General features: G+C 49.1%; 1 protein-coding gene across 4 annotated transcripts in view; it reads left to right on the top strand.

Moving 5' to 3' along the window:
- radil2a (Ras association and DIL domains 2a) overlaps positions 1–12,108 on the top strand; it is a 68,881-nt gene that overhangs the window by 30,596 nt on the left and 26,177 nt on the right. For all 4 annotated transcript variants that reach the window (XM_052032997.1, XM_052032996.1, XM_052032998.1 and 1 more), the window contains 4 exons: positions 1,085–1,197; positions 5,619–5,841; positions 6,249–6,421; positions 10,897–11,041. In XM_052032997.1, coding sequence (XP_051888957.1) covers positions 1,085–1,197; positions 5,619–5,841; positions 6,249–6,421; positions 10,897–11,041 — 654 coding nt within the window. The remainder of the gene's footprint in view (positions 1–1,084; positions 1,198–5,618; positions 5,842–6,248; positions 6,422–10,896; positions 11,042–12,108) is intronic.

The raw sequence follows: 12,108 nt of genomic DNA, 5'->3' as shown, positions 1-12,108 counted from the left end.
GAAGCAGATATGATACCAATGTTTAAGGTGCATTTAGATCGGCAGATGAACAGGCAGGAAACGGAGGGATACGGACCACGTGCGGGCAGATGGGGTTAGTTTAGATTGGCATCATGGTGGGCCTGGACCATGGGCAAAAGGATCTGCTCCCATGATGTAGTCTTCTATGTTCAATGTGCTCTGAAGAAAGTTGTCCCCAGCAGAGAGAGAGAGAGTGTGTGTGTGTGTGTGTGAGAGAGAGAGAGAGAGAGAGAGAGAGAGAGAGAGAGAGCTGCCATTCATTAGCTACAGGCGGCAGGTTTATCTGAAGTTTCAGGCAGTGAGGTCACTTATCATGTGTGAATGTCCCCAGGAGCTCCTGGTCCAACAATCCTATTAGTAACTTGTTATCAGGTTGGGTGAATGGGTCTGATTGTCAGATTAGCAAAGGCTTTTGAAGTGACTTGCATGTACACAAATACTTGATCAGGTTGGAATTTCAGTGTGTGCTGAAAACTAATTGAGGGAACCTAATCACAGGCTGAGAGATCAGCAGTTAGCAAACACAGCCCAGGATGTTGGGGAGAGCTCACCAGCCATTCTGCTTACAGAGCCTCAATGGCAGGGGCCATTTATAAAGAGTCAAAGAAGTATCATATTATCAGTGCAGATCCTCCCCTGAATAACACCGGGGAATGCAGGGTTAAACCCTGAGGACACATTGCAAAGACCGCGCCTGTAGTCCCTCCAGGGTAGCAGATTGAAGTGATGTGATTGAAAACAGAACATGCTGAAACATTCACCTGGTCTGACAGCATCTATGGGAAGAGAAACAATTAATATTTCAAGTCGAAGTTGCTTTGTCTGTTTCGAGTAAATGATTCAATAAGGGAGAGAGTGAAGTCATTTCCCCAGTTATTTTGGGGGGTCAGGAGGTGTCAAAACAAGGGGGCAGAACCTTAACTCCAGGAGGCTGAGGGCTGACATCCTGCATGTACACATTGTGAAAGTGTGGGATCACATGCTTGAGGAAACGCCCATTGTGATGTAGTCTTTGGGTGCTTGTACTCTGGTGTCTCTGACAACCAATTCACTGTCTCCACAGGTTGCCATAGTGAGCAGCTTTTGTCGACCAAGTTGGCCAGTGAAGAGGCTATGACGGTGTTGGAGGAGGTCATCATGTTCACCTTCCAGCAGTCGGTCTATTACCTTACCAAGGTCAGTCTTGTTTACTGCCCCACTGCTGCCTGGTCAGGGTCAGCACAACTGGTAATGGAGGGTACCTAATGAGTGTTGTGGTGGGAAACCAGGGTCAACTTTGCAGGGCAGAGATGTTACACAGAAGACCCCATCCCTGTATTCAAACTTACTGCAGATGTGACTGAGGTTTGCTGCACTATGGTGGGCAGCTCTCTCCTCCCGGGACTGCATGCAATCCAGGGACTGGTGCTTAAAAACCTAGGTGGAAACTCCCAAGCGCAGTACTGAGGAATTGCCACATTGTCAGAGGGGCTGTGCTGTGGGAGGGACACACTGTGGGAGGGTCACACTGTGGGAGGGGCTGTGCTGAGCGAGGGTTACACTGTGGGAGGGTCACACTGTGGGAGGGGCAGTACTGAGGGAGGGTCACACTATGGGAGGGGTGACACTGAGGGAGTACTGCACTGTAGACAGTTGGACTGTCAGAGGGAGACAAAGAAAGGTAGGAAAGTAAGTTATGAAGAGTTCATAAGGAGGTTACAAAGGGTAGTTTCAGTGAGTGGGCAAAGGATCCAATGAAATATAATGTGGGATATTGCAAATTTGTTCATTTTTGCAGGAAAAATAGAAAAGAAGCACATTATCTAAATAGTAAGAGATTTCAGAACTCTGAGCATAGAGGGATCTAGTATGGTTTATAAAGGCTTTTACGCAGGTATGGCAGTAATGGGGAAAGTTTACTGGACGTTATTATTTATTGTGAGAGAAATGAAAACAAAAATAGGGAAGGTTTTACTTCAGTTATATCGGACATTGGAATGCTGTATCTGTATTGGTCTACTTGTATGTTAATGCATTGGAAGCAGTTCAGTGAAGGTTTACCAGACTGATACCTGGAGTAGACAGGTAATGTTATGAGGAAAGGTTGCACAGACTATGCTTGTATCTGTTGCAGTTTATAATTGTGAGAGGAAACTTTACTAAAGCATGTAAAATCTTGAGGAGTCTCAAATTTTAAATTTTTTTTAAATTTAAAATTTTTTAAAAATTTTAAATTTTATTTACAGCGTGGTAACAGGCCCTTCCGGCCCAACGAGTCCGCGCCGCCCATTTTAAACCTAAATTAACCTACCCGTACGTCTTTGGAATGTGGGAGGAAACCGGAGCACCCGGAGAAAACCCACGCAGGCACGGGAGAACGTACAAACCCCTTACAGACAGCGACGGGAATCGAACCCTGATCGCTGGCGCTGTGATAGCATCGTGCTAACCGCTATGCTACCATGCCGCCCTTTTTTTTAAATGATTGTGGGAGACATCAACAGTGGGAGAAGTGGTGTTGAGGGACCACCAGGAGCTATGGAGAGGGGTTGAACAGGCTAGGACTTTATACCTCAGAACGTAGAAGAACGAGGGGTGATCTTGTAGAGCTGTATAAAATCATGGGAATAGATAGGGTGAATACACACAGTCTCTTTTCCCGGGCTATGGAATCAAGAACTAGAGGGCATAGGTTTAAGATGAGAGGGGAGAGATTTAATAGGTATCTGAGGGGAAACTTGTTCACACAGAGTGGTCAGTATATGGAATAAGCTGCCAGAGGAAGTGGTTGAGGCAGGTACATTAACACCATTTAAAAGACACGTGGATAGGTACATGGATAGGAAAGGTTTAGAGTTACAAAATAGTGGGTAGAAATTTACACATTTACAAATGTGTGTCAGTCTGTGCAGGTTACAGATCCAGGCAAATGTATGTATGAAGGTCCATGTATACATGCATGTGTATATGTGTCTGTGTGTGAGTGTATACATTATGTACATTTATATGTGTGTGTAAGTGAGACGCCTGCTGTCGGTCTGGGCTCTGGTTCTGAGTACCATGTGTGGAGGAGCTCTGGATCACAGACTGAACGGGAAGCTGCTTGGTGAACTGCAGAGGAATGTGGTGGGGGAGGTGCAGCCAGCAGAGTTTAAGCAGCGAGAGGATTACCATGGCCAGAGGTCAGAGCCAACTCAGAGACAGGCTCTGCAAGAGTGAGCCCACCCAGTCACTCGAGGGGCTGCATGGGGGTCTGTGCTGGTGAGGGTAGAAGTTCAAGTATCTCCAGCACCAATGAACAGAGCGCGTTGTAATTTACTCATGGGATGTGGATGTCATTGGCTATGCCAGCATTTCTTGTCCATCCCTAATTGGCCCTGAACTGTGGAGATTCAACCATATTGGTGGCTATAGAATCACATCGACCTGACTGGGCAAGGAGCTGGACTTCCTCCCCTGAATGAAGTAGTGAACCAGCTGACATTTGCTGATACAGGAGGTTCTGCAGATGCTGGAATCTGGAGCAACACACACACAACGTGCTGGAGGAACTCAGCAGGTCAGGCAGCATCTGTGGAGGGAAATAAACTGTCGATGTTTTGGGCAGAGACCCAGCATCAGTCCTGTTGAGTTCCTCCAGCACTTTGTGTGTGTTGACATTTGCTGACAATCTGATAGTTTCATGATCATTGATCATCCCACACACACTGACCCTCACTGGGGGACGGTCCCACACACACTGACCCTCACTGGGGGACGGTCCCACACACACTGACCCTCACTAGCGGACGGGTCGCACACACACTGACCCTCACTGGGGTACGGGTCACACACACACTGACCCTCACTGGGGGACGGTCCCACACACACACTGACCCTCACTGGGGGGGAACGGTCCCACGCACACTGACCCTCACTGGGGGACGGTCCCACACACACTGACCCTCACTGGGGTACAGTCTCACACACACTGACCATCACTGAGGTACAGTCACACACACTGACCCTCAGTGAGGTACAGTCCCACTGACACTGACTTTCATTGAGGTACATCTCTACAGGCACTGTCGGTACGTGTGGAAGGTGAGCAGGGGGATGCTTGTGGCTACATATGTGTGTGCGTGTGCAGGCAGTGGGACAGGATGCTGGGGCCTCTGCTACATTTGCTGCCATATCTGTGGAGACCTGGTGGCGTGTGCATAGTTAGCAGTGAATGGAATGAGGACCAAGAGTTTGCTGTCCCAACCACAGAGCTGCAGGGACAAGGCGGGTCTGTCAGAGCTCTGCTTTTCTCAGCCTCCCACCTAAAGGTTTTTCTTGTGAAACTTTCCATTCAATTCCTTTCCAAACATTGACTTTTCAGCTGCACATGAGGAAAGCGGAAAGGCCAAGGCAGTGACAGGTACCAGTTCAGCAGGGCAGGAAGGGGGAGTGGCAGGCTCTGGTTATTCAGCTGATTGTAGAGTTCCTTCACCTTTCTGTAATACTTTCCAGTGAAGTAAAATCAGCCTTTCCACTCAAAAACCACAACAATTAAAGAACCTTCGGCACAACTTCCCGATGAAAGGAGTTGTTTGCAGGAACTTCCAGTGGTCTATCCCATTTGTCACCATCCCACATTCTTCTCCCAGAATCCTGTAAGGTTTCCGTTTCTTCATTAAAGGTTCCCGTTGAATCAGCTTCCTCTGCCCTTTCAGGCAGGAACAACTCACTGTACAAACATGCTCCTCACTTACCTTGGGTTCTTTTAACAATTACCTAAAATTTCGGTGGTTTAGGTACTGACATTCTTACCACTGGAAGCCTCTGCCAAAATTCCTCAAGATTTAAACAACTCCATCAAACCTCCCTATATCCTTCTTCCTGGAATAAGAATCCTAGCCCCTCCGATCTTTTCAAGTATCTGTGTTTCCTCAACCCTGCGACTGTTCCAGTAAACCTATGCACTATATGCACCAACAATAGTGGACCTTGGCTAAATTGTGGAGCTTACTTCCCCCCCACCCCCACAGCCGCCACCACCTGCCCCCGTAATGCGGGAGTCACCTGTAAGTGGATAGTCCAACACCATGCAACTTAGTCAGCTTCCTTTGGCCAGCCCGATGTAGCTTGGTTTAGCAAAAAGAGAAAATGGTGCAAGAGTTATGGGCTGGGTGATATGGCTTACTGTGGGGAAACTCAGCTGGTCCTGCCCTTGGAGTGTGTGGTGGGATAGTGTAGAGGGGGCTTTATCTGTATCTAATGTGTACTGTCCCTCCCTGGGGAACGTGTGATGGAATCTATACTTAACCTGTTTTTTTTAAATTTCAAAATATACTTAATTCAAAAAAATCTGAAATATATAAATACAGAACATTACTTGTTATGAATATATTGACTTTAATATTATTGCATTACTTAACATTAGCCCTGCCTTGTGAGTGGCTGGCAAGACAGTGTGGGGAACACTTTAGTCTGGAGAGTGTGTGACAGGATAAGAACACTGTTTGATTTTGCCTGATTGATTAGTTGAATTTGTCCCTTAACCCAAAACGGAATATCTTTCTTGCGATAGGCACAGAGGTTAATACTGTGTGATGATTATAGACTCTTGTGTGTTTACTGTTGTCTCTCTGTAGACCCTGTACACTGTCCTGCCTGGATTGTTGGATAGCAACCCTTTTGCAGCCAATTCATCTCAGCTCAGTGTGCCGCAAGGGGTTAAGGACATCCTGCTGATCTTCCAGGAAACATTGAGCCTGTTAAAGCAGTATCAAGTTCACTCTGAGATTGCCTCCCAGCTCTTCGCATACCTCTTCTTTTTTACAAATGCCTCCCTCTTCAATGCCTTGATGGAACGAGGTGAGTGTAAATGGGCTCTTCATGGAGCCAGTATCCAACTCTTCAACACCGCAGCCCATAAACGCAGCCAGGAATTGGCTGTTCTGTATACAGACCCTCCCCACACTGTCTGAGAATGAGATTGCACCCTGAAATGGGATTACGGTGTTACAACGAAAATCCTCCGTTATGCCACTAACTCCCTTTCTCCGGATATGAGACTAACCTCCACTCAGAGTGTGTCTGTGTGTGTCTGTGTGTGACTGATACCCCATCCTGTGTGCGGGTGGGACTGATACCCCATCCTGTGTGTGACTGGGACTGACACATTTCTCAGCGTCTAGGATGGGCTTCCACTCTGCACTCTCCCTCTCTCTGCCATTGACAGACTCCTGCGGGTGACCTCCCTCTGTTTCTGTGCACTCTAGGTTCAGGTGGAGGGTTCTACCAGTGGTCGAGAGGAGTGCAGATTCGGGCCAACCTGGATCTGCTTCTGGACTGGATTCAAGGTGTTGGACTCGGGGAGTTAGCTGCTGAGTTCTTCCTCAAGTTGTCTACGGCTGTCAACCTGCTCGCCACACCTAAGGAGAACCTCCTGCAGGTAACAGGCAGGCTCGATGGGCAACTACCGTTTGTGTTTCTGGAATACTCTGGCCAGGCTGAGGCTGACTTTGGGCTTTTAAACCTACTGTTTGTTGGAGAAGCACGAGTTTATGAGAGAGACTGAGTTGGATGGGTTGATCTAGTCCAGACCAGGCAATTCCTGCTTTGTCTTGGTTTTGTGGATATCAGGTTTCTCACTGCCTCGTGAATTGTGCAGCAGAAAGTATCACATCCACTCTGTGTGGGTGCTTATCCTGCAGACAAGCCTCATCCCTTGCCCCCACATTGTTCCCAAGTCCCTTTGATCACTAACCTTGGGAATGAATCCCACAGCCTGATGAGAGTCCACGTAAATGTGCTTCTCCTACTCTGTCCTTAATTTGTGGCCAATATCCCCTTGTTCTTGACCCCTCAAAGACCAGACCAGGTTGCCCCATCCCTTCATTAAGTGGGACACCTTTCAGAAATCACCACTTAGTCTTCTGATGAAAGCACTCCAATTTTTCCAAATCTCTTAATAGACAAGGCAGTGTCCTATCGGATCTGTGCTGTCTTTGCTGTTGCCTCAAAGTCCTTCCTATGGAGCCCCAGTCTTCACCTGCTGCTTCAGCTGTGACTTCATTCAGGTTTAATATCAAAGCTGAGAAGTTTAAAACTTCCCAGCCTTCATGGATTCAGTATGTAAATATTATTGTTAACATAGAACACTACAGCACAGTAGAGGCCCTTCGGCCCACGATGTTGTGCCAACATTTTATCCTGCTCTAAGATCTATCTCGCCCTTCCCTCCCACATAGCCCTCCGTTTTTCTCTCATTTACTGTATGTACTTACCTAAGAGTCACTTAAATGTCCCTAATGTATCTGGCCCCACAACCTCTGCCGGCAGTGCATTCCACGCACCCACCACTCTCTGTGTAAGAATCTTACCTCCGATATCCCCCCATACCTTCCTCCAATCACCTTAAAATTATGCCCCTGTGGGAGCCACTTTCGCCCTGTGAAAAAGTCTCTGACTGTCCACTCATTCTATGCCTCTTATTATCTTCTACAGCTCTATCAAGTCACCTCTCATCCTCCTTCTCTCCAGAGAGAAAAGCCCTAGCTCGCTCAACCTAGCCTCATAAGACATGCTCTCCAATCCAGGCAGCATCCTGGTAAATCTCCTCTGCACCCTCTCTAAAGCTTCCACATCCTTCCAATAATGAGGCAACCAGATCTGAACATAATACTCCATGTGGTCCAACCAGAGTTTTATAGAGCTGCAACATTACCTCGCGGCTCTTAAACTCAATACCCTGACTAATGAAGGCCAACACTCCATATGCCTTCTTAACAACCCTATCGACCTGCATGGCAACCTTGAGAGCTCTATGGACGTGGACCCCAAGATCCCTCTGTTCCTCCACACTGCTAAGAGTCCTGCCGTTAACCTTATATTCTGCCTTCAGATTCAATCTTCCAAAATGTATCACTTCACACTTTTCCGGGTTGAACTCCATCTGCCACTTCTCAGCCCAGCTCTGCATCCTATCAATGTCCTGTTGTAACCTACAGCAACCTTCTACACTATCCACAACACCACCAACCTTTGTGTCATCTGCAAACTTACTAACCTATCCTTCCACATCCTCATCCAAGTCATTTATAAAAATCACAAAGAGCAGGGGTCCCAGAACAGATCCCTGCAGAACACCACTGGTCACCGACCTCCAGGCAGAATATTCTCCATCTACAACCACCCTCTGTCTTCTATGGGCGAGCCAATTCTGAATCCACACAGCCAAGTTTCCCTGGATCCCATGCCTCCTGACTTTCTGAACGAGCCTTCCATGAGGAACCTTATCAAATGCCTTACTAAAATCCATGTACACCACATCCACTGCTCTACCTTCTTCATTGTGCTTAGTCACATCCTCAAAGAATTCAATCAGGCTCGTGAGGCACGACCTGCCCCTCACAAAGCCATGCTGACTGTCCCTAATCAGCCTATGCTTCTCTAAATGGCCATAAATCCTGTCTCTAAGAACCTTCTCCAGTAATTCCTCTTATTTTAGCACAATATGCCACCCTGCCATTACTGATGACATTTCAGCTGCTACCACCTCCTCAATCTCCCCTTGCATCTTCCTGCAGGCATTACGCTGCCTGCAGCCAAATTACTGATGTGGCTCAGGGATCTGCAGCATGTGGGCAGACTGGATCCAAACTGGCTGGGTGACAGGAGTGGTGGGGGGCGTGTTCCCGATGGGAGTCTGTAACCAGTGGTGTACTGCAGAGACCGGCACTGGGACCTTTGTTATTGTCATATATATAAACGACTTGGAGAATGTAGGTGGTCTGATTAGTAAGTTTGCAGAGGACACGGAAATTGATGGAGTCATAGATAGCGAAGAAGCTTGTCTAAGGATACAGTGGGATATAGATCAGCTGGAAAGTTGGATGGAGCGGTGGTAGATGGAATTTAATCCAGATAAGTACGAGGTAATGCACTTTGGGAAGTCAAATTTTGGTAGGACATATAGAGTAAATGGCAGGGACGTTGGGACCAGTGATGTACAGAGAGACCTTGGGGTACAAGTCCAAAGCTCTCTGAAAGTAGTGATACAGATGGATGGGGTAGTGAAGAAGGCATTTGATATGCCTGCCTTCAGAGGCTGAGATGCTGAGTATGAGTCGGGACATCATGTTGCATTGGTCAGACTGCACCGGGAGTGTTGTGTGCGGTTCTGGTTGCCACACTATAGGAAGGATGTGGTATCAGTGGTGAGATTGGAGGGCTGTAGTTATAAGGAGAGATTGGATTAGCTGGGTTTATTCTCACTGGAACATAGGAGCCTGAGGTGTGACCCTACAGAGGTTATAACATTATGAGTGGTACAGATAGGGTTGATAGACAGAATCTTTCTCCCAGGACAGGGGAGTCTAAAACTAGAGTGCCTGACAGGAGAATTTATCTCATTCTCTGTCCCACTGTCGGACTGTCGTGCGCACTCTCTCGTATTTTCTCTCCCCACTTGCTCTCCTCACATTCTCTCTTTTCTGCTTTCTCTTCCCAATCTCTCCTCGTCTCTGTCCCTCTGTCTCTGTCCCCCGTCTCTGTCCCTCTGTCTCCGTCCCCCGTCTCTGTACCTTTCCCTCTGTCCCCCGTCTCTGTACCTTTCCCTCGCTTTCACTCTCCATTCCTCACTCTCTCACATGTTCTCTCTCTTTCGTTCTTTCTCTTGCTCGCTTTGTTACTGCTGACAGTGAATGGAAGTAACAGGATCTGGAATTTCCAGAGGAAGCGTGCGGCATTGTTTTTGAGGAAGGTGAGAGATCCAGTTGTCAGGAAACAATTGACAGATCTCATTGCAGAAACATTCAGGCCCTTCAGACGTTCGCTGCCGTATCCCCTCCGATCCTGTTCTTGCAGCTTGTGGCAACACACCCAGTGAACAAATGGGAGGCATTTTCAGTGCCCATGTCACTCCAGAGTCATGCCCAGTCCTGCACCCCAGCCCCCCGCATCGACCCCAGCCCCCACGTCGACCTGACCCCAGCCTCCACGTCGACCTAACCCCAACCCCTCCACATCGACCCCAGCCCTCCACATCAACCCAACCCCAACCCCCCCACATCGACTCCAGTCCCCCATATCGACCCGACCCCCCACATTGACTCCAGCCCTCCACGTCGACCCCAACCCCCCACATCGACCCCAACCCTCCACATTGACTCGACTCCAGCCCTCCACATCGACCCCAAACCTCCACATGGACCCCAGCCCCCCACATCAACGCGACCCAACCCCTCCACATCGACCCCAGCCCTCCACATCGACTCCAAAGCCCCATATCGACCCGACCCTAACCCCCACATCGACCCAACCCCAACTCCCCCACATCGACTCCAAACCCCCACGTCGACCCAACCCCAACCACCTCACATCAACCCGACTCCAAACCCCCACGTCGACCCAACCCCCCCACATCGACTCCAAACCCCCATATCAACCCAACTCCAAACCCCCACATTGACCTGACTCCAAACCCCACGTCGACCCAACCCCAACCCCCCCACATCGACTCCAAATCCTCACATTGACCCAACTCCAAACCCCCACATTGACCCCCCAACCCCCCCACCGACTCCAAACCCCCACGTCGACCCAACCCCCCCACATCGACTCCAAACCCCCACATCGACCCAACCCCCCCACATCGACTCCAAACCCCCACATCGACCCGACCCCAACCCTCCATATCAACTCAACCCCAAAATATGTCGACTCAACCCCAACCCCCACATCACCTCCAACCCCACATGGACAGCCCCAGCTCCCACAACCTCCTACCTGCACGCACAGCCCAGGTCACAGCTCCAACTCCAACCCCTGCCCCCTCCCACCATCTCCTCCTGCTGTCATAACCACCCGCTGTCTGTCAGCACATCCTGACAAGTAACCATGCTGAATGTTTATTTTCTGTTGCAGGCGAGCTGGAGGTGTCTGCGGAATGATTTTGTCAGTCTGAACCCATCGCAGCTGCACCACATGTTGAGGGAATACAGTCCAGGGCGACCTTGCCCGTCCACGTGGAGCCCAGTGCCCGAGGAGCAGAAGGCAGCACTGAGGACAGGTGAGCCGTGCTGTGTCCGTGATACTCCACTGTTTCTGCACTGGACTCGCACCTCCAGGCAGGCACAGCACGGACGAGCTACAGAGTAAAGCTCTCCCTGTGTTACCCCTACCTGTACAGCGGTGGATGTGACTCAGCTGTGACCAGGGCACAGTAAATATTAAAAATGGGCTTCCATTTGCCCTGTGTGAAGTTGCTCAGCTAAGTGTTGCCACTGACTGCACGGATGGAGTGTTTGGATCCACACGGCTGGGAATGTCACGCAATCCCAGGGCAAGGGTTAGATACAGAGTCCTCTGCACTGTCCTGTAACACACTCAAGGGGTAGCAACAGCATGGATTAGACACAGTTGAGCTCCCTGTGTTCAGTTGGCTGTTCTAGGTTGTAAACTCTGTGTTGTGTCACTGACTTCTGTGGTTGGCCAGAGGTGCTGAAAAGATTATTTTTCTGCAATCTGTCCCTTGCTGTGTTCCTGTTTTCCCGTTGCTGTGCCTCAGCCATTATCTCACAACATCCTTCCTGCACCCCATTGTTTTCCCTTCCAATTCCCATGCTGGTGCCCTGCATCCGGCCGAAACAAGATGATCACTTTGCTGTCGGATCTGGTCAATTTAGTGTTTGATTCAAAGGAGTGCATTCAGTTTCCCCAAACTCGTTTCAGGTTCTGCCATTGGCGGGGAGATAGGGAGGCTGGGTGGGTCAGGGACTTTCCCAGCCAGCCTGTGCCCAGGCTGCCAAACATGACGCTCCTAGCAAGCTCTCAAAGTGCTACCTGCTGTCTGATCACGAGGTTACTTTGTGCTGGAAGGTTCAAGGAATGATATCATGAGAGTTCCTTTAATCTTGCATATTTCCTGTAATGATGTCATTAACAGGACACAGAACAGATGTACACCACAAGGCTGATGACAGCTTGCAGAGCAGATTTTGCTTTCCCTGACAACATGAGCCACCTGATGTGCGGGAGGTGCACCTCCTGTCATCACACGCCATCCATCTTCCGAGGGAGATCCATCTGGCAAACTGAGTTAACCAGTTTCTTCAGAAGCATTTCCACCTAGATCAA

This window comes from Pristis pectinata, chromosome 18, assembly GCF_009764475.1.
Source record: "Pristis pectinata isolate sPriPec2 chromosome 18, sPriPec2.1.pri, whole genome shotgun sequence".
NCBI classification, from domain to species: Eukaryota; Metazoa; Chordata; class Chondrichthyes; order Rhinopristiformes; family Pristidae; genus Pristis; species Pristis pectinata.
Note: the sequence above shows the minus strand (reverse complement) of the source record. Positions and strands in the feature narration are given on the sequence as shown.